The 27614-nt window shown below is 41.1% G+C and overlaps 1 protein-coding gene across 10 annotated transcripts in view; it reads left to right on the forward strand.

Moving 5' to 3' along the window:
- GLB1L3 (galactosidase beta 1 like 3) overlaps positions 1–20480 on the forward strand; it is a 39467-nt gene extending 18987 nt beyond the window's left edge. For 3 of the 10 annotated variants that reach the window (XM_073022456.1, XM_073022467.1, XM_073022469.1), the window contains exons 10-20: positions 7442–7526; positions 9616–9753; positions 10540–10620; positions 11354–11460; positions 12644–12784; positions 13108–13179; positions 13670–13751; positions 14196–14283; positions 14596–14707; positions 19849–19965; positions 20094–20480. In XM_073022456.1, coding sequence (XP_072878557.1) covers positions 7442–7526; positions 9616–9753; positions 10540–10620; positions 11354–11460; positions 12644–12784; positions 13108–13179; positions 13670–13751; positions 14196–14283; positions 14596–14707; positions 19849–19965; positions 20094–20159 — 1089 coding nt within the window. In that variant the 3' untranslated portion in view covers positions 20160–20480. Of the gene's footprint in view, positions 1–7441; positions 7527–9615; positions 9754–10539; positions 10621–11353; positions 11461–12643; positions 12785–13107; positions 13180–13484; positions 13752–14195; positions 14284–14595; positions 14708–19848; positions 19966–20093 lie in introns of those variants that run through there. The other 7 variants (XM_038004962.2, XM_008021587.3, XM_073022475.1 and 4 more) reach the window with 4 other exon arrangements.
- Positions 20481–27614: the final 7134 nt, after the last annotated feature.

Below are 27614 nucleotides of genomic sequence, written 5' to 3' on the forward strand. Positions count from 1 at the left end.
TTTCTCTATGTCTGCATTCCCCTCTGAGTCTCACCTTTGCATTGTGTCCCACAGAGAATCTGTTGCTTGTGACTCTCTCAGCTATAGTATGTGTTACTTTTTCTGCAGCTTGGTTAGCCTGCTGGTGAGGGAGAAAGGCTTTCCCTGATGTTCTGATTATGCCTTATTGTCAGCAGATGCTGTCTCTGGGTCTGAGGGGCGTGGCCTTTGCAGGTGCTCCTGCTCCTGCTCTTCTAGTGGCAGATTTGATCCTAGCCTGTGTTCCTCCTTTCCCAAGGATAGGGCATCCCCCATCCCTTTTCCCAGATGCAATGGATTTTATCCAGTTAAGCTGCCCTTAAGTGACAGCTTCTGTGCTGTTTCTTAGCTGATTAGGGCTTTTGTTCCCTAGGGAAGGTGGGCTGGGAGAAGGTCTGGCAGTGGCGGTAGCTCCCTCCCCTCAGCTAACACCAGAAAGAAAGCTGTGTTACTTTGTTAGGGTTGCCATAACAAAGGACCATAGACTGTGTGGCTTCAACAGCAGACATTTATTTTCTCACATTCTGGAGACTAGATGTCTGAGATCAAGGTGCTAGCAGGGTAGGTTTCTTCTGAGGCCTCTCTCCTTGGCTTGTTGGACGGCTATCTTCTCCTCCCTGTGTCCTCACATGGTCTCTTCTCTATGTGTGTCTGTGTCCTAATCTCCTCTTCTTACAAGGACACCAGACATACTGGATTAGTGCCCATCCTATTGACCACTTTTTAATCAAGGCATCCACAGGCTGTTCTCCTCTGAGGCCTCTCCTTGGCTTGCAGGTGGCCACCTCCTTAACGTGCCCTCGCACGGTCTTTCTGCCGTGAACATGAGACCCTGTTGTGTCAAAACTTCCTCTTTTTATGAGAACCCCAGTGACATGGGATTACACTAACAGCCTCCCTTTTACCTAATTACTTCTTTAAAGGCCCTGTCTCCAAGCACAGTCACATTCTGCAGTACTGAGAGTTAGGCCTTCATGTGAATTTGTCTGGGGGACGCAATTCAGCCTGCAACAGAGACTTCCCCAGGATTCTCCCGAATCTCCCCTCAGAACAGCTGGTAGACTTGGGGAGTTAAAGTCAGCATGAGGGTGTCAGCCGCCACCCGTCTCGGCTCCCTTGACTTCATGCTCTCATGCTGGCCCACACTGTCTTTAGCACTTCTTTAATATGATCTATTGATACTATATTAGAGGATCTAGCCCCAGGTAAGCAGGTGGCTTGGGTCCAACTTCTTCCTGCAGGCATCAGGTTTTCCATGGATTTTAGGTATTTGGTTGCTCTGTGACTTAGGTTCTCTGATGGACCCAAGAAGCCGTGAATTTACAGTTTTTCTAGCTTTGTCCTTGCGGTAAGGATGGGATTTATGTTTTTCCCCCGGCTGTATCTCTGAGCTGTACTCAGAAGTTCATTTCCTTCTGAGTAAATGTGGTGGTTACAGTTTTTCTAGGAATATGTCCATTTCATTCAAACTAAAATATAATGGCATATAATTATGTACACTATCTTCATGTTTTTAATGGCCGTATCATTTGTGCTGGTCTTTCCTTTTCATTTCTGATCTTAGTTATCTATTTGTTTTTACTCTGTCTTATCAGTCTCATCAGAAGCATGTCGGTTCTTTTCAAAGACCGATTTTTCTTTTTAAATTGTCTCTATTGCAAATTAATTTCAATTTCACTGCTTCTGCTCTTAGGTTTATATTTCCTTTATTTTACTATTTTTGGTTTATTTTGCTGTTCTAATTTCTTGAGGTGGGTAATTAGCCTTCACATTTTATCTATGTTTTATTATGAACATTTAAGGGTATAGATTTCTCATTAGTTCATGAGTTTTATATTTGGTATATTGGATATACTGTAATTCAGACTAGTTCGAACATTCAATACGATTGCTTCTTTGGCCTATGAGCATGTTTAGAAGTTAATTTTTAAATTTTCAGACATAGGGAGTTTTTCTTTTTTTTCCTTTATTTCACTGAAAGTCAGAAAACATACTCTGTACCTTTTCAAACTTTTGTAAATTGTTTTCTTTGATTATTAATTCATGACTTTTTAATATGTTTAATGCCTTCTTATCAATTTTAATCATTATGTTGTTGAAGCTTAAAGTGGCTTCTCGCTGGCCTGCTGGAAGCACCTTCCGCCTGGCTCCTCTCTCCTCTGACTTGACCCCATCAGTCTTTCATAGTTTACTTGGTTTCCAGCCAAATACAATGTCCCAGACTCACCTGATACATTTCCAATCCTCAACCCAGAAATAGTGGTCTCTCGTAAGAACCCTGTTGCTTCTGTAGAATACAAGCTGTGCTTACTATCAAATTGCTGTTACTTCTAAGCATTTTCAGTGTGTAGGGCCCGGATATTGGCATCTTATAAAAGAGAAAATTGTGGTTTCATTGATTTTTTAAAAAATGTAAATATAGAACTTATATTTAACTTTTCTGATTTGTATTTTTATTTTTTCTCTGTGGACATCGTAGTTGATAACATTCATAATTTTATTATTCACTTAGTTCTACAATATATTCCTAATAGGTTTGAAATAACAACACTGATAATATTACTGAAAATAAGAAAATCTAATGATCTTAAAGATTTCTGTGGTTTTTCTTTTATCTTTAAGGTATATCACAGAGAATGTGTAGTGAAAATTCTATGTACTAAGGTTACATGGAATAATTTATTTGTTCTATGTAATTATTTTACCAACTTGATGTAGAGTTAGATTCATTTGTTTTCAGTTTTTAGGTGTGATTCTTTATTTTTTATATTTAATTTTGTTTGTATTTATGTCCTATCAATGGTCCATTTTGGTAAATGCCCTATGTGCTTGAATGAATGTATTTTGTGGCACCGGGTGCAGTATTCTGTTTTTCTGTGTCAATTTTATTTATTATGTTACTCTAATTTTCTATTTCCAGTTGATTGTTTTGGCTGGTTGTATTAGTCACTGAAAGAGATGTGTTAATATTTCTATCGTAATTGCAGACTTGCATATTGCTACCAGTAGTCCTTAGTGTTTTACCTGTACTTTAGCAAATTTATAAAGTTTGCTTGATGTGTTTTGAGGCTATGTAAATTTGGACTTGTTTTGTCTTTATGGACGTGAAATTTTATCACTAGGGAGTCATTCTGTTTGTATGCAGTATTGCTTTTTGTCTTAAGGTCACTTTTGTCTGTCATTGATATTGCCATGCCAGACCTCTCTGATTAATATTTGAATGGTGTATCATTTTCTATATCCTCATTTGGTTTTTAATCTTGCTGTAATTCTACATTTTTCTTTAGATAGCTCTCTTATCAGAGATCAGAAATTAGTTGAATATTTTTATTTTAGTCTGACACAATTAAACTTTTATTTGGAGCTCTCAGTCACTCATATTTTATGTAATTCTTGTTAGACTGAAGTCAAACCTGCCATCTGATTATGTGCCTGCTTTTAAATGTTTCTTTTCTTTTTCTTTACAATTTTGGCTTCTTTTTATGGATTCCACTATTTAAAAAAATCAATTTCTGTTTTTTCCTATATCATTCTGGAGTTACAGAGTCTGTTTTTATCTTTTAAAAGTCATCCTTGAAATTTTAATGTAAGTACGGAATCCCCTGCAGTCTAAAGTTCTGCTCTCCGCCTGGATGGTACAAGTGTCTCAGAGTAAGCACTCTGACTCTGGCCACTCCATCAGATGCATCTTGTGGATTTTTCTTGTATTTGATTTCTATCTTTTTAAAATTCTAAAGATGTTATGTATTTGTTTTATACGATCAATATTCATTTGGTTTTAACCCAATATTTATATTTTTGCTATTTATTATTTTTTATATCCTGGAGATTCTACTCAGGATATAAAATTTTCTTCTGCTTGAAGTATATCCTTTAGTGATGTCTGTTTATGGCAGACTCTCTGTTTTTGGCTTCAGTCTCTCACTGGCTCTGAATTCTTATGTGGCAGTTTTCTTTCAGCCCACAGTCTGCTAACTTCCCTGCTGTTATGGAGAGGTCTTCTGTCACGCATTTTTTTTTTCTCCTTTATTGCTAAGATTTTTTGTTTTCTTTTTTATTTTCTTCAGGTGATCTATGTCTCTTTCTGAATATCTTTTTATTTATTATTCCAGTTTGTCGGGCTTCTAGAATGTATGTATTCCCAGCTGGTAGTTCTTCAAACATTGCTTCCTCTCTGTTGTTTCACTCCTCTCATCCTGGAATTCCAGCTAAATTCATTAAACCTTCTCAAATGTGGTGTATATCTCTTTAGTTTGTACATTTTTTTGTCTACTTATGCTGCTATTTGGATACTTTCTTCGGATTTATTTTCATGTACACGAATTCTCTTTTCAGCTGTATCTATGGTGATATTATATTTGATTTAACTTTGTAAAAATCCTCAGTGAGAGGGTTGGTCCAAATAACATAGATCGTGATTGTTGGAAATTGTAAGTCTTTGATTATACCTTTAAATATGTTTAAATTTTTTTTATTTGGTTTATTCTCTTTCTTTTCTTTCTTTTTTTTTTTTTTTTTTGACGCGGAGTCTCACTCTGTCGCCCAGGCTGGAGTGCAGTGGCGCCGTCTCGGCCCACTGCAAGCTCTGCCTTTAGGGTTCACGCCATTCTCCTCCCTCAGCCTCCCGAGTAGCTGGGACTACAGGCGCCCGCCGCCACACCCGGCTAATTTTTTTGTATTTTTAGTAGAGACGGGGTTTCACCATGTTAGCCAGGATGGTCTTGAACTCCTGACCTTGTGATCCACCCACCTTGGCCTCCCAAAGTGCTGGGATTACAGGCGTGAGCCACCGCGTCCGGCCTTTGGTTTATTCTCTTTAGGGATACAAGTTATGGGTAATGCAAAATTATTCTGTCTTCCTTTCACATCTCCTGCATCCATTTCTTTCTCATTCTTTCTACTCTCTGTTCGTTTTAACTGTGCTCACTTTTCACTCCTTTTCTTTTCATGTCCCTCACAATGTTTATTTTCCTTTTAGCTGCTTCCAGTTTGGACTTAATATTTTCTATGTTATCTGTCTTAAAAAAATCTTTGCCAGGTCATATTTTAGCTCCTTATATTTTCTTATCATGTCTTCCTTGAGTACTTTTAGTTCTGTTTTTATGCTCTCCATTTATAGAGGTAATTGTTTCATTGGGATTTTTAACTTTATAACAGTATTTTTGGGTCACAATTTTGACCTATGCTATAGAAAGTTTTTGGTGTTCCTCCTCTAATTTCTTTCCCTGTTAAAAAAGAAAAAAACTCTTTTTCGTTAGAATTTTAAAAGTAGATTCTATTCTTGTTTCTTTTTTATTATTGTCTTTGATGGAGATGAGTTCTTGTTGGCTGAAGGACTCATGTGACTGTGCCAACAATATATCTTAGTGGCATCCTGCTGTGGGCAGGGATGAATTCTTATCTTTACCCATCTTCCTTTTTGCTTTCTCCGTCCTCCCAGGGAGCCAGTATAGATTGCCAGAGTGCTCTCAGATACCTCACAAGCAGCAGCTTCTTCCTCCTCATAGTTCTTATCTGTGATTCTTCAATAATTTTGTCCTTCTGAGCTTCTGACGCATTGAATTATGTAAAGTGTATTCCCTTCACCAGCTCGCGCACCCTGTTCTGTAAATGATAGTAAATGGCTGGTATTGCACTATAGAGTATGCTTCTTACTTGGGAGAAATTTGTGCTGTGAGTCTTTCCTAAAATCTTCGACAAAGAGCATTTCTTGCTCTGGTTTTTGAACCCCTGGTAGACTTTCAATGCTTTGCACTTCTTCCTCCTGATTTATATTTTGAAGTTTCAGATGTCTCTTAGCTCCATAGAGGATGTTGTTTGTGTTTCCATTTCTCAGTCCTTATTTTGGTTTGGAAGATCTCCAAGAGGAGAATATCAAACCCACAGTACAATTTTAACACCAGAAGTCAGTCTTTCCTCTTGAGTACAAATGGAAAATTAAGGATCTGTATTTACTTAATAAAATTTCACAAAGAGAAAATAATTAAACTACAAATAAAGAAGAAAATGGAAATCAGGGAACATGGAGTTAATTCAGGCAACAGAATAGAGTAGTAAAAAGGCTTATTAATATGCAAAGAGATGTGAATAAGATTATACACAACAAGAGTGGGCTGTTAAGAGGGACAATCAGGGAACCAAAAACATCTCTTTGAAATTAAAAAATCTAGTATTTGAAATTAAAAATTAAATATAGAAGTTGGAAGGTAAAGATGATAAAATTTCCTAATATTACTATCAGTATAAGCCAACAAAACATAAAAGAGACAAGATAAATGTCTTACAGGATTATTGTAGGAGACCCAACGTCTTACTAATACTGGTTGCAAAAAGAGTGGACAGAGAGCATGGAGGAAAGGAAATTGCAAGTAACGTAAGAATTTCCTTTACCTGAAGTATCTGTACATCTAGATAAAAAGCATATCTCAAATGGTAAGCACAGTAAGTGATGAAAAAGACCTGAATTGTGAAATTAGCATCTCATAGAGAGAAAAACCACATGCTTACATACCAAGCAAAAATAATTAGAATGGCATAGGATTGTAAAATACTGGATAATAGGAAGCAATGGCATATGCCTTTAAAATTTGAGGCTAAATGATTTTAACTTAGAATTTTATACCCAGTCTAAATATTAATTGTGTTGATAGCCAGACATGTAAGGACTCAGAATATTTATTTTCCACTCATCCTTTCTATGGACGTGTTTGAAGGATGAAATGAGAAATGAAACCAAGGCAGAAGAGAACATAGGATCTGGAAAACATCATAATCCAAATTCAGGGAGCAGCTAACAAAAGTCCCAGGCTGACACCTCTTTGGGCTTAGAGCAGCAATATGCCAGGGGACTCCAGGAGTGCCGCGGGGAATGCGTGCCGAGTGGCTGACGTGTCACCCGGGAGAAGCTCAGCTACGATCTTCAGTTTAATTTCCACGGCACAGCAACAGCCAGGCCTACTGTGGAGGTGTCACCTTTTAAAACAGAATCTACATTCTTCAGCAGCACTGAAAATGCTAGGCTGGAAGTGGGGTGCAGGTGTCAGGCTGAAAGCCTGTGGAATCTGAGTTTCTACATAAGGAATTGCGGTCAGGTCCTTGTGTATCCAAAACTCATTCTTGCACCACCTGCCTTGGGTGAGACAGGGTTGAAATGGCTGATGGTGCTTTGCAGGTATAGTGGGGAAGCACATGAAGCTGAAGACCGTGGACATTTAGGAGTGGAGGAACCAGAGCTATGAATGATGGCCAAGGGGTAATGGGCAGGGGGTGGGGGAAGAAATAATGGATCAAAAAAGGAAACCTCTGAATTGGGGAAAAGGAGAAAAGCATGAGTTCCTTAAGTTCTTATCTATTGTATTCAGGTTTTCTGATTTTTCTTTTTTGTTTTTTGCCAGACTTAGTATTTGTTTTGGTTTGTTTTTAGAGAGATAAGCCCCTTCTGGTTATGGAATACTGGGTTGGCTGGTTCGACAGATGGGGAGATAAGCACCATGTTAAAGATGCAAAGGGTGAGTGTTTTGCAGTGTTTGACTCCGGGAAGAGATGGCCCCGGGTCCCATGAGAACTCATTCATACAGTTCTCTGCTAATTGATTCATTTGATCAGCCATAGATATTCATGCAACTTTTTACATACAAGCACTCAGCCAGGCCCTGAGGATGCTCTGGTGGATAGAAATTACATGGTTGCCACCCCCCCAACAGAGTATAAGTTAGTGAGGTTCACAGATCATTACAGAGTAAAACAATCAATATATAGTTCCATGTTTGGCTGATACTTTGAAGCAAACAAACAGGGTGCAGTGATAGAAAAGACAGAAGAGAGACCTGCCCAGGTAAGGTTAGGTGGTCACCGAAGGTTCTCTGAAAATGTGACGTCTCTGAGGAAGGTGGAACATTAATCATCTCTAGCAGTGCATAGGCCCTGTCGATGGCATTGCCAACTAAGCACTAATAGTTAGGGGACAACATGCAGCGATGGCCAAGAGCATGGATCGTGGAGCCAAAGAGATCAGGTTTTAGTCCCAGCTCTGGAGTGCTAGCCATGGGACCTCATGCAGGCTTCCTTCATTTTAAGTCTCAGTGACCTCATCCAAACGTGAAGATTATCATAAAACCGACCTCATGAGGCTAGTGTGAGGATTAAGTGCTGCCACTTAGAGCAATGCCTGGCAGTCGTTTACTTAATAACCATATGTGTCTACAGAAGATATTTTGAAAGAGCTGTTACGAAAACAAGCCCCATTTGTATCTGAAGTATAGAAAAATATTGAAAAATACTTGGGGACTGAGAAAAGCCTGTTTTGGGTTGAAAAATAGAAAAAGTCAAGAGAAAATGCCATTATCACCACCAATACCACCACCAATAATACCATCACTACCACCAACAATAATGCCAGCAACACCACCACCACTGCCACGACCACCACCACCAGCAACACCACCACCACGACCACCACTGCCACCACCACCGCCACGACCACCACCGCCACCAACACCACCACCACTGCCAACACCACTGCCACCACCGCCAACACTACCACCACTGCCACCACCACCAATGCCACCACCACCGCCACGACCACCACCACCACCACCACCACCACCACCAATAATGCCAGCAACAATACCACCACCGCCAACACCACCACCACCACCACCACCACCAGCAAATAACAGTTTTCTGGTCTCTTGTATGGCAGGCACTGTGCCTTTTTGCCACATATATTACCTCATCAATGAATTTTCTCATCAGTCCCATGATATAGTTGGAATTAATACATTCATTTAACAGATCAGGAAGCAGTGGTGTTGAGAAAGAAAATGGGTTGACCAAGGTCATACAAATAGTAAAGAGCATAGCCAGAATTAACTCCCACTCTGAATGACTTTTAACCTCCTCCTTCCCACTGTGGCCGGTGGAGAGATGGTAGTAGCTGTTTAAAGACAGTAAAAAATGGAAGTTTTTGTGGCTAAAGATTAACAGCAACCACTCGTGGACTATTGCGGTGTTTCCAAGTCAGTGTTCCCAGAAACATTATACTGGAAGGTAGTAATGAGGGTATACTAATTGTAAGTATGATTTCAAAAAATTTAAGGAAAATTAGATATTTAAGTGACATGAGAATTCTTAGGGTATTATTTAATAGATGTAGGTTGCAGTCAAATTATGTCGATACGTTGGAAAAAAATGTTCAAAAATCTCTTGGGATTGATAGGATTTGGTGTCCTAGAGTAGTTCTGGCCAATTCTGCCTATTTCTTTGTTGGAATCTTTGTAGAGGTGGAGTGATAACACATTTGCAGTAGGTCTTTAACGTCATCAGCAGGTTCTTGGAAACTTTAAAAATGATACACAGCACATTCTCATGTAATACCATCTTCTTCAACATCGTTTCATTATAAAATTGAGATAAAAATTGGTTTTGTTGTATATTATTTCACTTAAAGTCTCCATTCCCAAGAATGTAGACAGCTGTGAAGCGAGGAGTTACTGTAATTGATTGCGGAGTGGGGTTGGAAATGATAAGTGTTTGCCAGAGACTTCTTTCTCCTCTCAATTTCTAACATTCTCTATGTTCTCATCTTCCCCTTTGCAGAGGTTGAACGTGCTGTGTCTGAATTCATCAAATATGAGATCTCCTTCAATGTGTATATGTTCCATGGTGGAACCAACTTTGGTTTCATGAATGGGGCCACAAATTTCGGGAAGCACACTGGCATTGTCACCAGCTATGGCAAGTGTCTGCCGGTGCAGTAGTCTCTCCAGCACGGGCGGTGCCAGGGCTTTGCAGAGGAGGCTCTGGAAGCCTGTTCTGGCATCACTGGGTTCTTGACCTCTAATCTATGCTGAGTACTAAGGATTTTCCTGTCTATTTTCCTTCCTTCTGTATGTTCATAATGCCCCAACGGGCTGTCATTGCAGTAGACAGGGCTTTCCGGGACTTAGAGCTCCGCTTCACGCATCTTGTATAATGCCCTGTTGGCTTGAACCTCTGAAGAGAGGCAGGGTAGGAACAGCGACTGCCGTAAAGGCACAGACCTGCATGGCCGGGCAATACCAGCTGAACAAAGAAAAGAGTATCCATTGCAGGGCCGTCCACTCTTTCGGCTTCCCTGGGCCACATTAGAAGAAGAAGAATTGTCTTAGGCCACACATAAAATACACTAACAGTAATGATAGCTGATGAGCTTAAAAAAGTGCAAAATGTTTTAAGAAAGTTGATGAATTTGTGTTGGGCTGCATTCAGAGCTGTCCTGGGCCATCTGTGGCCCATGAGCTGTGGGTTGAACACGTTTGCATTAGAAAGTGAAATCGAGGCACGCCCAGTGTCACGGCAGCCTCGGGTTCCCAGGAAGAGTTGTGGGAAGTGTCCTTAGATTGGCCTCACACACTCACGTGGGATGGAGGGTGTCTTCCTTCTGTCACTCTCAGTGGCCCTGGCCGTCTCCAGCCGGCGGTGCTGAAACAGGGCCTGCCGCGGAGACTGCGTGGCCTGGTGACTGGCCCCGGTGTCTTGCAGACTATGATGCTGTGCTCACGGAGGCTGGAGATTACACAGAAAAATATTTCAAGCTTCAAAAACTCTTGGAATCTGTCTCAGGTACTCAGCACCCATTTAACTTACGGGCCAGCCCTCCCCATGAGGAGTCTCTGTTCTGTGGAAAAGTGAGGAGGGCGCGGGTCTCCCTTGTGGGCAGCAGTTACTCCAAGCTCCTGAGAACAACGGCAACCTTAACTTCGAACCCTGGGCTTAAAGTCTGTGATTTTTGAAATAAGGGTTTCTTTTTTTTTTTTTTTTTTTTTTTTTTGAGACGGAGTCTTGCTCTGTCGCCCAGGCTGGAGTGCAGTGGCCAGATCTCGGCTCACTGCAAGCTCCGCCTCCCGGGTTCACGCCATTCTCCTGCCTCAGCCTCCCGAGTAGCTGGGACTACAGGCACCCGCCACCTCGCCCGACTAGTTTTTTGTAATATTTAGTAGAGACGGGGTTTCACCGTGTTAGCCAGGATGGTCTCGATCTCCTGACCTCGTGATCCACCCGTCTCCACCTCCCAAAGTGCTGGGATTACAGGCTTGAGCCACCGCGCCCGGCCTGAAATAAGGGTTTCTAAGCATTTTATAAGCGTCAGTTTCTTCACTGAAACATAAAGGTAGTAACCTTGGTCTCCTGTGATGACTGTGAAGACTGAGTTACTCTTTGTAAAGCTCTCAGTACCATGGATGACATAATAATCCCCAATATGAAAGCAAAGGCCCTGCTGGATAGGCATGGGGGGCTTAGAGAAGGCAGTGGTCATCTCAGGCACTTTTTGCCCTGTGCCCCATCTCCATTGCAGCAACTCCCCTGCCCCAAGTACCCAAACTTACTCCCAAGGCTGTATATCCCCCCATGAGACCGTCGCTGTACCTCCCGCTGTGGGATGCCCTATTCTACTTAAATGAGGTGAGTGCTGCTTGGCCACAGGAGGTGGAGTGGCCATTGGAGGGATGGGGCAGGGATTCCTTCAGGAAACTGTTTTATTAGGAAGTGGGAAAACAAATCCTCTGCATTTCATTCAAATTTAGAACTGTGGGACAAGAGCCACCAACTCCTTCTGGGTGGACTGTGAAGGGGTTTGTCCTTGGAGTCAGTGTGCAGGGGAGGGGCAGCAGGATGTTGGAGGATCCTGGGTTCCTGCTCAGATGAACCTGTCTGGAGATGCTCTTGTTTAGACTGCGTGGTCCTTATGGAATCCACATAGGAAAAGCTGCTGAGCTGGGATTGGGAGAACAGCTTCTGCCCCCGCTTTGCCAGCAGCTAGGCCTGAACTTCCTCAGTCACTGCTCCTCCTCTTCCATCAGCCTTCCTGTCTTATTTTGAAGAAAGGTGAAAGCTGCTTGGAACTGAAACTGTAGCCCTTGAATTCACATTGGTTTTACCTCTGCTATCACTGTTTTGGAGAAAAGGTAGTGACTGGTACACTAAAGAAACTATATTTATTTAATGTAACTAAATTTAATTTAGTGAAATAAACATTTGCTTGGTGCATAATTCATTGCTAGACTTCAATATTTTAGAATACAATTTATTTACTCTTTTTTTCTTTTTCTTGAGACAGGGTCTTGCTCTATGGCTGTGGCTGGAATGCAGTGACACAGTCATGGCTCACTGCAGCCTTGAACTCCTGGGCTTAAGCAATCCTCCTGCCTCAGCCTCTTGAGTAGCTGGGATTACAGGAGGGCACCAACACGCCCAGTTAAGTTTTTAAATTTTTTGTAGCTACAGGGTCTCACTATGTTGCCCAGGCTGGTCTTAAACTCCTGGCCTTAAGTGATCCACCTGCCTTGGCCTCCCAAAGTGCTGGGATTACAGGCACGAGCCCCTTTGCCCCATCTATTTCCTCTGTTAATCAGTTCTTAGGATGATAGCGATTGCTCCTGCATCACCGTGCCCTGCAGTTCGTGGAGTTTCCTGGGCAGGGAGATGTCAGCACAGAGCAGTATCACATGCCATCTGTTTTATCATTTCCCATTCAGAGAACCCTTGGGGACCATTAGGTGGGACCACACCAAATGACAGGGTCTTAGAAAGGAGGATCCTGACTTCTCAGCCCTCGGGCTTCTGTTCCTGCCATTTCTCCTCATAGCCAGTCAGGTCCCATCAGCCCGTCAACATGGAGAACCTTCCCATAAACAATGGGAGTGGCCAGTCCTATGGCCTTGTCCTGTATGAGAAGTCCATCTGCTCCGGAGGCCGCCTCTGTGCCCACGCTCACGACATTGCACAGGTAGGGCCAACAGGCTGTCTGTGTGGGAAGCAAAATGCATCACGTCCCCATGCTGCTGGGCAGGGTAGTTGGTTGAGGTGTATGTTGCTGTTTGATGACCTACTGTATGGGAGGCTCTGGGACTAAAAAGTCAGGCCAAATAGACTTGCTTTCTGCTTTATCACCACCGAGAGTCTCTTGGGGCCTCCACGCAGCTTCATGCCATCTGTGAACACCATAGCCGGTCCCTGCCTTCATACTGACCTCCTTCTGCCAAAACCACGGCCTCTGTTTCCCTTTCTTCAGGTGGGCCCAGCAGTCTGATGCCGGCTCTTCTTTTGCAGGTGTTTCTGGATGAGACAATGATAGGGATTCTGAATGAGAATAATCAGGACCTGCACATTCCTGAACTCAGGGTATGTAATTTGAGAGCCCAGGTGATGCCCTTGAGTGCCCTCAAATGCAGACGGAGCCTGGTCCTGAGATAGTCAGCCTCCCTTCTCCACCCCTGCTGTTGGTACTGCTCCTCACCTGGGGCTGCGGCAGCAAGTGTGCAGTCTGGAAGCCTAAGTGCCACCCAGGCCCTGGTCCCTCAGGAGCTACCGCATGCTGGAAGGGAGGGGGTTTCCTCACTAAGCCCTGAGCCTGTCCTCAGCCCCTGGTTTGGTTTCTGAGCTTTTACGGTTGGTTAGAGGCACAGCTGAGTCTCTGCCTTTCCCAGTAGGGTCAGCAGAGGGAAAGGGAAGATTGACTGTGGGAACACAAGGCAGTGCTTAGGTGACAGCGAAGACTGCTGGGCTCTGGAGCCTCCTTTTCTCCCGCGTGTCTCTCCATGTGGAACTCAGCAAAAAAATGGGTTGTCGCGCCCTCCATGGCGCGTGGTCTCCATGACCTGGCCTGTCTCAGCAGGACTGCCGATACCTGAGGATCCTGGTGGAGAATCAAGGACGAGTCAATTTTTCATGGCAAATACAGAATGAGCAGAAAGGTGGGCTCTGGCTGTGGCTTCTCCTCAGTTACTCAAAACTGAAGACCCGGGCTACGCACTGGGGTGGGGGGGAAACCAGCCCCTCAGTAGTGGGCTACCCAGGTCCTGGGAGTGGAGATGCAAAATCCGCCCCTCGCCCTTGTCTTGCCTTCTCTGGTCTCTGGGGCCAGAGGGTGGAGCCAGTGTGTTCGGTGCTGGCTTGTCCGGGAGCAGGGCCAGTTTCCTTTTGGGAATTTCAGGAGAAGTTCAGTACTAAGTGGGGGAACTTTCTTGGTAGTGTGGAAACGTGTAGGTAAAACCTTCAGTCAAAGCAGGTCACACAAACGTTTGCCCTCCTGGCTGAGCCGCTGTCCTAAGGCACATACATGTCTGCATTGCTTTGTCCCAGATGCTAGTCCAGTCCTGGCTCATATTCTCTTTCTTGCCTCCCATCTGCATCTGCAGGAATAACTGGATCTGTCAGCATCAATAACTCTTCCCTGGAGGGCTTTACCATCTATTCCCTGGAGATGAAAATGAGCTTCTTTGAGAGGTATGCTCCAGCTGGCCCCCCATGCACACTTCAGTGATCAGGGAACTCAAGAGATTTCAGACTCCTCACTGCAGATGAAGAGTCCAAAATACAGAGACTGAGTGATTTACTCCAGACTGTCGGGCACTGCGGCATCAGAACTAGGGCCCTGGAGCAAGTGTCCTGATTCGGATCTTAACGTGTCTAGCGTGTGTAGTCTATGCTAGCTCATTGAAACAGAATCTTTGGCTCGGCCCAAGCCACCTGGGGTGGGTACTGGGAACTGGGTTGGGAAGGGGCTTCCTCTCCCCCATGACTTGGCCTTCCTTCCAGGCTCCGCTCTGCCACCTGGAAGCCTGTCCCAGATAGCCACCAGGGCCCAGCCTTCTACCGTGGGACCTTGAAGGCTGGCCCTTCTCCCAAGGACACCTTCCTGAGCCTGCTGGTAGGTGACGCCCTCTGCTGCCCTGGTGTTCCAAACACCGATTTTATTTTTAAAGGGTTCTGGAGCAAAGCCAGTGTTCCTGGAGGAATACTTCCCTTTCTTTTCCTCTTCTTCCTCATCTCCAACCAAGCCTTCCAACATTCATCAGTCTTCCTAATTTATCACTATTTAGAGAATAACACATGAAAACACAATTAAAAATTCAAACAAATAACAAGGGGGAGAGAGCAGAGCATGACGTTCCCCTCTGCACCCACCCCCATTCCAGTTAGTCTCTGCTTCTCAGAACTCAACACTGCGAACAGTGGTATATTTTTATATATAACTTTGCCTGAACACACACATACACGATTGTTTTTACACTAATAGAATTGTACCATGTATTCTGCAACTCTGTTTTTCTGTGTGGGGTGAGTTGGTAGGTTAGTTTTTACCTAGAATATCTTTTTCTGTATAAATACACATAGATAACATAAACGTACAAAATGTGAATGTACAGATCAACAAATGATCACAAAGTGAACACCATATAATTATCATTGAAATTTAAAAATATTGTTAGCACCCCTCCCAACCACTGCCCCCTTCTCTGCAAAGGTCACCACTGCCTTGACTTCCAACACCCTAGGCCAGTGTCTCCCATTTTGACTTTATGTGAATGGAATCATACAGGGCATCTTCTTTTTAATATTTTTTTTGTTCAGTGTTGTGAGGTTCAGCCATTTATCGATTTTGCAGTGATTTGTTCGTTTTCACTGTTGTACTGGGTTCCTTTAGTAAATACGTGATAATTTATTTAACCATTTTACTTTTTCTGGACATTTGAATTATATCTGGGGCTTGTCTGTGATAAATCGTTAAGACTTATTTTGTGTTTATGTTCATGACTGAAATCTCTGTCAGGTTTTGGTGCCAGGTTTAGGGCTCTCCTACAGGATGTAGGAAGGGGAATTTGTGTAAGACAAGTACCACTTACACATGTAATGGAGTTCATTAGTGAAGCCTTCTAGAGCTGGCATTTTCTTTTTGAGAAAGTTTGCGAGTGTGGATTCAATTATTGAAAGATTAAAGTACTATTCGGATTTTGTTTCTTGTAAAGTTAGCTTTGAGAAAATGTATTTTTCTGGAAATGTTCCCATTTCATCGAAATTTTCAAATATGTTGCCTTTAAAATCTTCGTGTTTGATGTCGAGATCATTGGCAGTCACATGCACCTTGTCATTGTTACAGGACACCGATGCACTGTTTTTCTTGATTCTCACCAGAACACTATCAGTGTTATTAATCGTTCAAAGTACAGTGTTTGGCTATGACTCTTACTATGTTATATATTTGTTTTTTGATTCTTTAATTTCTGTTATTATCTTTATTATTTTGTTTATTCAATTGCTTAGTTTAGGATTAATTTGCTTTATTTTTATAATGTCATAGATACTTAGATCATGGATTTTTAGTCTTTATTCTTTTTAATTATATGAATTTAGGTTATTAATCATCATTTAAGCATGGATTTGGTTGTATCCCATAAGTTTTAAAAAGACTTTTTGAGGTAAAATTACATAACATAAAATTAGCTCTGTTAAAGTGAGCAATTAAGTCACATTTCGTGCTTCACAATGCCATGCAGCCACTATCTCTAGTTCCAATGCATTTTCATTATCCTAAAGGAAACCCTATAACCATTTGGCAATTACTTCCCCATTTTCCTCTTCTCCCATCCCCTGGCAACAGCAACCTTTTTTTTTTTTTTTTTTTTTTTTTTTTTTTTTTTGAGACGGAGTCTTGCTCCGTTGCCCAGGCTGGAGTGCAGTGGCGCAATCTCATCTCACTGCAAGCTCCGCCTCCCGGGTTCACACCATTCTCCTGCCTCAGCCTCCCGAGTAGCTGGGACTACAGGCACTCGCCGCCATGCCTGACTAATTTTTTGCATTTTTAATAGAGACGGGGTTTCACTGTGTTAGCCAGGATGGTCTTGATCTCCTGACCTTGTGATCCGCTTGTCTCGGCCTCCCAAAGTACTGGGATTATAGGCTTGAGCCACCACGCCTGGCCATAGCAATCTTTTTATTATCTTTATGGATTTGCCTATACCGGAAATGACTCCCATACCTTTTTTTTTTTTTTTTTTTTTTACATAGAATAAGAATAAATTTAATATGTATTTTTTTTCATGACTTAGGAATTATATTCTTCAAAGCAAGAATTCAGAATGTACATAATTATTAGCCATATTTCATATTAATGTATTATTAATTTTTATATTATACTTTCTATTATATGGGTAATGGTTCATATTGAAATACAGAAAAAATAAGTTGTGGTAAGACAAGTGATATCTCTATAGAAAGAGATGAATCATTTTAGTGTCTTATTAGTTGGATAGTTGCTGCTTTAGGGTTGCTGTGTTAGCTTGACATTTTAATCATAAGTACAAATTCTATCTAAAAAATAATGAAGGTTTCGTAACAAACAGCTGATACTAAAGGTGAGCACCTCACATGTCGGTGCTTCTCTGAAGGTATCAAGCTGACCTCGGCGTGGGCGTTTTAGAATGTCTTAAAGATGGTTTTGTAAGGAGCTGGCAGGCAAATTAAGCCCAACAAAAGAGAAGGTCTGCAATTTATCCTGCAGGTTGGGGCCAATCTTGAGTCTGCTAGGAATTATAAAATACCTACTCTTGCTCTTTCACCTCTTAAGTTTTCAGTTGGAATTTCACTTTCCTTCGTGTGGCTGTACGGATGTGACGGCCGCACGCGTCACAAGGACTTGCACATAATGACAACTTCCATGTTTTGGGGACATTGAGAAGCTTCCCTGGGACCAGAACTTTGCTATAGTAGGGCTGTACTTCTTCTCGTATTAAGGGAAATCGTGTAGACTGATGGTACCACTTGGCAGGTAGTATTCGACCTCAGGCACTGGACGTCCTGGCGGCACTGTCCAGAAAGCTGCAGGCCACTCTGGGGGCCGTGTTGTTGCTGGGGAGAAACATGATGATCTTTCCCAATAAATTTATACTTTTTGTGGATTCTTGGTATTGTTTAAGTTCCTTTCTTTTCAAGCTGAAGGACTTCCTTTAGCACTTCTTGTAAAGCAGGTCTAGTGGCAATGAACTCTCTCAGTTTTTGTATGTCTGGAAGTCTTTATCTCTTCTTCATTTTTGAAAGACAGTTTTGCTGGATGTAGTATTCTTGATTGCCAGTTGTTTTTCTTTCAGCATTTTAAATATATCGGTTCATTCCATGCTAGCCTGCAAGGTTTCTACTGAAAAATCTGCTGATAGTCTTATACCCTACAAGTTTCTGTCTATTTTATTGTCATCATCAGTGAACTCAAATATTTTCCAACTTCCTTTGTCATTACTTGTTAGACTTATGGTTTATTTAGAAGTGATTTTCTTAATTTCCAAGAATTTGGATATTTTATAGTTATCTTTTTGTTATCAATTTCTTGCTTAATTGCATTATAGTCTGAGAAGTTTATGTGAAAACTAGTTTAACACAGGATCAAGCTTGTAAATATTCTGAAGTATACTTGAAAGAATATGTGTACACTGTAGATGTTAGATCAATGTTCTGTTATGTCAATTAGTTCAATTTTGTTAATCATCTTTCAAATGTTTTATATCTTTATTGATTGTTATTTGCTTTGCCTACTGACTTTTGAAAGGTTGTATAAAAATTTCCTACTATGGTTGTAAATTTGTTTATTTCTCTTTATTATTCTGTCAATTTTTCTGATATGTTTTGTATCTATGCTTTTATCTTCCTTACGTATGTTGTATATACATTTATGGTAAATTAAGAATTTTACCATCATGAAATGATGGCACCTCCTCTTTTTTTTTTTTTTTTTTTTTTTGAGGCGGAGTTTCGCTTTGTCGCCCAGGCTGGAGTGCAGTGGCCGGATCTCAGCTCACTGCAAGCTCCGCCTCCCGGGTTCACGCCATTCTCCTGCCTCAGCCTCCCGAGTAGCTGGGACTACAGGCGCCCGCCACCTCGCCCGGCTAGATTTTTGTATTTTTTAGTAGAGACGGGGTTTCACCGGGTTAGCCAGGATGGTCTTGATCTCCTGACCTCGTGATCCGCCCGTCTCGGCCTCCCAAAGTGCTGGGATTACAGGCTTGAGCCACCGCGCCCGGCCGGCACCTCCTCTTTTGCTACTACCTTAGTTCCACACGTATGCCAGTCTTTTCCAAATATGAATGCAAAAATGCTATCCAGAAGATACAATGCTTTCAGCGCACTTAGAGAAAAAAAACTCACAACTTAGAATTCTTTACCCAGCAAAACTATTTTTCAAGAAAAACAAATAAAATATAGAACTTTCTGACAAAGAAAAATCAAGAGAGTTATCAAAAGATCCCCAGTAAATGCTGTTCTGTAGCGGCCTTTATCTCTTTATCTCTAATATTTATCTCTTTATCTCTAATAATGCTTCTTGCCTTAAAGTATTATTTTTCTGAATATTAACAGAGCTATAGCAACTTCCTTTTGGTTAGGGTTTACATATCTTTATCCATTATTTTTCTTTTATTTTTTCAATACCTTATGTTTTTGATGCTTCTCTTATATGTAGCATATAACTACTTTATTTGAAATCAAGTCCTGAAACCTTTGTCCTTTAATTTGGAGCATTTCAGAGACTCCAATTGTATATGCTAGACCATTTTGTTATATCCCAGAATAAGCAGGTGCCTCTAGTGGAAAACTGCCTGGATGTCTCCTTGTCTCTCCATTTTCTTCTTCTAGATCTTGGTCCTGTAATTCTTCATTATATTGTAAGCAGATTTAAAAAAATGTGCAGCTTTTATATTAATAGCCACTGTCAGTGGTGGTGTTCATCACTATTACCTGGTATTTATTTCTGGAAGTAGGAGATCTGCTTTTTAAAATATATGACATTATATATCACATAACAGGAGCAATAGCAGCCTTACCATTAGAGGGTTGGTTCTATTTATGTTTTTCTCTCTCGTTCCTAGAGTGCAAGGTAGAAATTCTATAACATATCCCACTCTAAACTCACCTCCCTTTGACTGCCATAAAGTATCTCAGTCTTGTTCTCACTCCCGAAGTGCCTTAGGTTTTACCTTGCTAAGGTGAACCTGTTTCCAAATCTCAAGCCACCGTTCCTTTCAGAACTGGAATTACGGATTCGTGTTCATCAATGGACGGAACCTTGGGCGGTACTGGAATATTGGGCCTCAGCAAACACTGTACCTTCCTGGAGTATGGCTTCGTCCGGAGGACAACGAGGTATGTCACCCAGTCTCTGCCTTGAGATCTCATAAACTTTCAGATCAAAATGTGAGTTGCAGTGTCTTTTCCATCCTGTACTAAATAGGCTTCACCTTTCCCACTGTCAGCCTTTCTTTTCTTCTCAGGTCATCTTGTTTGAGAAGATGCTGAGTGGCTCAGACATCACATCTACAGACAAGCCCATGCTGTAAAACCGTGTCTGAACATACCTTTTGGGTTGCTGGAGTTCATCTGCAAGTCATTTTTGAGGAATAAGATTTATATTAAGACTATCAAACAGTGTTGCTTACAATAGCAAAAATGTGAAAATAACAACAACAACAACAAAAACCAGCAGAAGAATTGTTACGTATTTTGGAGTCTATCTATATGATGCCTATTTTTAGGCTTTAAAACATCTTCAAAATGTTTAACGGCTGATTTATCTAGTTAAATGCTTAATCCTTAGCAGGCTCTTATTCTGTAATTAAACATGCCTTAAGTAGATGCGAATAAAATAAAAACAAGTTTCACTTCTGCCTTCCATGCTCAATTGAAGGGAAGGGAAAGGTCTGTAGCCTGGGGAAGAGTGAGGATACTGATTCCTCGTGCCAGAGACAGTATTGTGTGTACTAATGGGCAAACTCACGGTCTCCCTCCTCTCTCTCTCTCTGCGTGTGTGTGTGCACGTGTGTGTGCGCACGTGTGTGTGTGCGCACGTGTGTGTGTGTGTGTGTGTGTGGAGTAGGGGAAAGCAGAAGGCAATGAACAATGTCTTTCATTTCCCTTCAACTGTGTGTCTACAAGGTGACCCTGCGTGTCACATCTAATCAGAGAAGGAACAGCAATTTGGTCATTTGCTTCAGACGTGTGACAACAAAGCTTAGCACGGGGTTCTCTGTGTCTCCTTACTCCCTGTCTATCTGGCTATAGTCAATACCTGCCAGTGGGTAGGTATCAGTGAGATTAGCCACACATGCGTGAATATTCTAACCACTCTGAAAAGCCAGTGGTGCCATTTGAAAAAACTGGCACCATTGGGAACCACACACTTTCTTATATACAAAACATAGCACTTGGCCTAAATTCAAACCAATGCATTAAAAACAAATCTTACCACCCTGTTAAATATAGTGCCTAGGGCTTTCCAGTAATTAGTAAGTAATCTTGTGTCCAGAGGGAAGAGAACTCTCTGTTTGGATTGGAATGAAGACAGAGATGTGATGTCAGATTATCTTCTCTCCCACTAGTCTGAATGACTATTTCAATGGAGGAAACTTCTGTCAGATACCTCCACAATTCTACATAAAACTTTATTCTCGGCCGGGCGCGGTGGCTCAAGCCTGTAATCCCAGCACTTAGGGAGGCCGAGACGGGTGGATCACGAGGTCAGGAGATCGAGACCATCCTGGCTAACACGGTGAAACCCCGTCTCTACTAAAAATACAAAAAACTAGCCGGGCGAGGTGGCGGGCGCCTGTAGTCCCAGCTACTCCGGAGGCTGAGGCAGGAGAATGGCGTGAACCCGAGAGGCGGAACTTGCAGTGAGCTGAGATCCGGCCACTGCACTCCAGTCCGGGCTACAGAGCAAGACTCCGTCTCAAAAAAAAAAAAAAATAAAAATAAAACTTTATTCTCTGGGGATCTAGCCTCAAACCTATGAACTCTATAGAAAATGTAGGGTAAAGGAGGAAAGCAGAACTAATAATCATAATGATCATGAGTACATATTATATTTCAGTTGTAACATCTACAACATCTAAACAACAACCATGCAGCAAACCCATTTTACAGGCGGGAAACCGAGGTTCAAAGAGGTATTTGAAATCACGTCTCTCTGATTGGCACCTCCTCTTTTGCTACTACCTTAGTTCCACACGTATGCCAGTCTTTTCCAAATATGAATGCAAAAATGCTATCCAGAAGATACAATGCTTTCAGCGCACTTAGAGAAAAAAAACTCACAACTTAGAATTCTTTACCCAGCAAAACTATTTTTCAACAAAAACAAATAAAATATAGAACTTTCTGACAAAAATCAAGAGAGTTATCAAAAGATCCCCAGTAAAGGCTGTTCTGTAGCAGCCTTTCTCAAAGTCCCATAGGAGAATTAAACACTGCAGAAAGTGTCTTCAGTGATTAGTTTCTCATTGTATCATCTGGATGCGTATTAGAGACGTTAACTCATTACATATTGTGGATGCCTTGGGGCATTACATCTTCACTCTCTCGGGGAACCCCAGTTGAGAAGAAATTTCTAAAAGATATGCCACAAGCAGATGGAAAGTCTGACTTTTAAGAAAGAACGTGGAGTCCAAGAAGGATGCTGACATGTGTGAGAGAGCATATGAACAAACGTTAACTCCATACAAATAGCACCAATGTCTAACTTGAGGTAGCATCAGCATAAAACTCTTAAGACCAGGCAAAAACACTGTGTAAAGTGAGAGGCATGTGATCACAAAAAAGTGATCTAAGATTTCTGTAATTCTCAGATACTAACTTTAGACTTTGTTGAATATTCATAGTTAATAAACTTAGCTTAATGTTTAAAGAATATACATAGAGCTTTTAACTTTCTAAAAAAGTTAGGAGGATAAATAGAGTGAGAACAAACAAACAAAAATCCTCTAACCAATAAAAGACAAAAGATAGTAGAAGATAAAGAAATAGAAAAGTAAGTACAAATAGAAACACATATTAACACAGTAGAATAAATACAGATATATTAGCAACCATAGTAAATTTTATAAATGAGCTAAACTCTAATTAAAAGGTAAAAGTTGTTAGACATTATTTAAAGAAAACTATAAATATTTGAGTTTTACAAGAGATACACCTTTAACATAAAGATGCAATGATTGAAAGTCAGGATAAAAAATATGCAAATTCTAACTGAAGGAACTGTAGTAACTGTATTAACATCAGGCAAATAGACTTAACGACAGAAAATTTTTCAAAATGGATTGTAAACTCTTTTAAAGTCTACAATTCAGTCATTTTTAGTAGGGTATATTCACGAGATTGTACCACCATCATCCCATCGGATCTAGAATGTTTTCATGACTCCAGATAGAAGCCCTTAACCCGTCAGCAGTTACTCCTGATTCCCCTTTCTGCCCAGTCCCTGGCAACTATGAATTGACTTTCTGTCTCTGGATTTCCCTATTCTGAACGTTTTATGAAAGTGGAATCAAATATGTGACCCTTCGTGTTTGGCTTGTTTCACGTTTTCAAGCTTCATGGATGCTGTAGCGTGTATACTCTATCCTTTTTCATGGCTGAATGATGTTCCGTCATACGGATACACAGCATTTTGTTTATCCATTCATCAGCTGATGACTATTTGAGTTGTTTCCACTTTTTGGATATTACGAATAATGCTACTGTGAATATTCATGCACAAGTTTTTGCGTGGTTGTGTGTTTTCCATTCTCTTGGTTATATACCTGGAAGAGGAATTACTGGGTCGTATGGTAATTCTGTGTTTAACTTTTCGATAAACCATTAAACTGTTTCCAAAGTGGTTGCACCACTTTACATTCCCACCAACAAGGTATTTGGTTTCTAAGTTCTCCACATCCTCACCAACACTTGTTTTTAAGCTCTCTTTTTGATTACAGCCATCCTAGTGAGTATGAAATGTTATCTCATTGTGGTTTTGATTTGCATTTCCTTAAAAATTTATCCTCTTAAACATTGAATCCAAACATGTAGCAATGAAGTCATGCAATTGGACTTTAAGATAACAAAAATTGGCCGGGTGCGGTGGCTCATGCCTGTAATCCCAGCACTTTGAAAGGCCAAGGTGGGTGCATCACCTGAGGTCAGGTGTTTGCAACCAGCCTGGCCAACATGGTGAAACCCCGTCTCTCCTAAAACACACACACACTTAGCCTGGCGTGGTGGTGGGTGCATGTAGTTCCCAGCTACTCGGGAGGCTGAAGCAGGAGAATCCCAGCTATTTGGGAGGTGGAGGTTGCACTGAGCCAAGATTGCACCACTGCACTCCAGCCTAGGCGACAAAGGGAGACCCCGTCTAAAAAAAAAAGTAATCTCTTGAATTTTATGTGCACTTCAGCTTTCATTTCCACACAAAGGTGGTAGTGTCTTTCATCAGGTGTCATGGAAGGGTAACTTCTCCTCTCTGGCCATATCAGTGGGTTTATTTATTCAGCAGATTCCAGCAAATAAATCATTAGTTGCTTGTAAGGCCTCTGTTGCTGTTATTCTCTGCAAAGTATAATATTAATCCCTTTTTTTTCTTTTTTGCTGAAGCTTTTTAAAAAGCATGTATTAGTTGCTATTCAACCTCTCTGAATGTCTTACATAAAGAGACAAGAGAGTTTCAAAATCTTTTGTATGTCATGTACTTTGTTTTTGAAGAGTCCCTGCCTTATACTGTGCTGAAATTTCTTTCTAAATATGAGCTAAAAGTCGTGAATGAAGCAGTTATACATCTGTAATTCCTAATCTAAATATGAGCTAAAAGTCATGAATGAAGCAGTCATACATCTGTAATTCCTAATCTAAATATGAGCTGAAAGTCGTGAATGAAGCAATTATACAGCTGTAATTTCTAAACCACTTACGGTGTTAGCCATGCTTGTTCTTTCTTTCCCAATGACAATTGTATGGCAACTTTATATCCTAATTTTTCATTTCATAACTATTTCTTGGATTGCTGTGCTATACTCAGAAATGATGATAAAGAATAAAGGAGAAGAATTGTTAAAGTTTTCATTAATCTACCATACCAAACTTTAAGGCAACTTCTATTTGTTTCTGCATGCCCAAACATCTGATATACAAAACATGTATATTTTAATAATATCACTGATTGATTCACAGTAAAATACAATTCAGGAAAGCATATTTTAGTAGCATGTTTTGTAGAAGGAGTTTTGTACCTTGAAGTCATAACTTGGGCAGATTTAAACAATTATTTGGCAGCCAAAAAGCTACTGAAAACACCAGGAAATAGCAATTATTCTGAGAAGCTTTTTGTTTAGTCTCTGTAGACTCAAAGCTATAAGAAATTATCTTTTAAGAGTATTATAAGTCTGTCTTTTGAAGTTAGATTAGTGAGAACATAATGTGCCCAATTTTTTCCTTTGTACCTTGTCTGTTCTTTGTTCTGTCTGAATTGAAAATGATTTATCATAGATGTAGCTGCACATAATTTTGGAGATTTGCCTTCTCATGAAATTCTGAGGTGGCAAGAATACCAAAAGAAGACTTTTTCTTCAAAGATTCATGGCCTGAATGATATTAAATAATAAAAATAAATTTGGTATAAACCACATTTTTATAAAGAAGGCATGCATGTTGTTTAGTACTATAAATGGTATTAAGCAATTCTAAAATGATAAAAATTGTGATATAATGTAATCTTTATTATGCAAATATATAGTTATACATTTAAGTTTATACTTCACATAAAATGTTTATATAATTTATACTACATATTTTATATTTTAAAAACATTTTTATACATTGTTGACTTAAAGAGGATATCATATTCTTCCCAAAGTTATAAAGTTACAAAGCTAATATACTTTCTCCACATCCGCATGAACTGTCAATCTATTTCCTTATGTGCTTCAGTATTTGAAAGTTCTTAATAATTGTTTTGGCCATTAAATCAACAGTTTTTATAATAATCAGTAGTTGCTTTATTTCTTTATTTCACTTTAACCTATTGATACAATTTTAATGTTTCACTTTATGTTACATCTCAAATGCATACTTGGATTTCAAAGTGAATACAGTCGTCCTTCAGTATCCATGGGGGACTGGTTCCACGATCTACTGTGGGTACCGAAATCCACAGATACTCAAGTCCCTGATACGAAATGAGGCAGTATTTGCATATAACCTGTGCACATTCACTTGCATCCTTTCAGTCATCTTAAGATTATTTATGATACCTAATACAATGTAAATGCTGTGTAAATAGTGTTATACTGTATTGTTCAGGGAATAACGACAGAAAAAAAGTCTGTACATGTTCAGTACAGATGTGTTTTCTTTGTAGTTTCCTTGTTTTAATTAAAAAGCGTGTGGGTACATAGTAGGTGTGTATATTTATGGAATGCATGAGGTATTTTGATACAGGTGTGCAATGTGTGATAATCACATCGAGGTAAACAGGGCGTCCATCACCTCAAGCATTTATCCTTTCGTTGTGTTACAAACCATCCAATTATACTCCTACGTGAACGGGCTCTCTCTCTCTCTTGCCCAGGCTGGAGTGCAGTGGCACAATCTCCGCTCACGGCAACCTCCCAGGTTCAAGCAATTCTCTCGCCTCAGCCTCCTGAGTAGCTGGGATTACAGGCATGTGCCACCATGCCCGGCTACTTTTTATGTTTTTTGTAGAGACGGGGTTTCACCATGTTGATCAGGCTGATCTTGAACTCCTGACCTTGTGATTCACCTGCCTCGGCCTCCTGAAGTGCTGGGATTAGAGGTGTGAGCCACCACGCCTGACCTCCCACAGTTATTTTTAAATGTACGATAAGTTATTGTTGATTGTAGTTACCCTGTTGTGCTGTTAGATACTAGATCTCTCCTACCTCACCAGTTCTGTCTGCTGATCAAGATCACTATCAGCATACAAGCATGCTCTGGTAGAAATGAAAATAGAACATGGCTCTTGATTCAGTTCCTCCTTCTGCCCCAGCTACTATCCCATTTATGTATTCCCTTTCTTATTTATTTATTTATTTGTTTTTGAGATGGAGTTTTGCTCTTGTTGCCTAGGCTGTAGTGCAATAGGTCGATCTTGGCTCACTGCAACCTCTGCCTCCCGGGTTCAAGTGATTCTCCTGCCTCAGCCTCCCGAGTAGCTGGGATTACAGGCACCCACCACCATGTCCAGCTAATTTTTGTATTTTTAGTAGAGATGAGGTTTCACCATATTGGCCAGGCTGGTCTTGAACTCCTGACCTCAGGTGATCTACTCTCCTTGGCCTCCCAAAATGCTGGGATTGAAGGCGTAAACCACCGCACCCAGCCTGTGTGTCCCCTTCCTAGCCTATATTCTTGAGTGAGTCATCTACATTAATGGTCTTAGATTTCTCTTCACCCTTTCTTCCCGAACCCATTCCAGTTGGCTTCTCAAATCCCATGACCCCCAACTCCACCCAAGCTGCCTGTGTCCAGTTCATCAACACTGGCCACATACTAAATCCACTGGTCAATCCTCAGTGTTGCTTCAACCTCACCTGTTCATGGTGTGATTCCTCATCTTTTCTCAGTGTTACGTGTGCCAGGGCTTCTCCTCATCCCCTTTCTCGGTCTGTACTTTGTTCATTGGTGCAGGTTCTTGCCTTTAAATACCAACTCTCTGTCAACTCCTACATTTGTATCTCCGTCCCAAACCTTTCTGGACCATCAGGATTGATATTCAGCAGCCTCCAACACAGCAGGTCCAAGCTGAGCTACTGATGTCCCCCACAAACTCGCCCAGGGACCTTCCCCATCTCAGGTCACAGCGATCAGCACTTCCTGTTTCTCAGGCCCAGCCTGTGGGGGACATTCTTAAGCCCCCTTTATTTCTCTCCCCCTACAAACAATCCACGAATTGCAACAACCCTCTCGTGTCTGCTTTCCAAATACTTCCAGATATTCAACACTTCTCACTACTTCCACCACTGTCCCCT

This window comes from Chlorocebus sabaeus, chromosome 1 (assembly GCF_047675955.1).
Source record: "Chlorocebus sabaeus isolate Y175 chromosome 1, mChlSab1.0.hap1, whole genome shotgun sequence".
Classification (NCBI taxonomy): domain Eukaryota; kingdom Metazoa; phylum Chordata; class Mammalia; order Primates; family Cercopithecidae; genus Chlorocebus; species Chlorocebus sabaeus.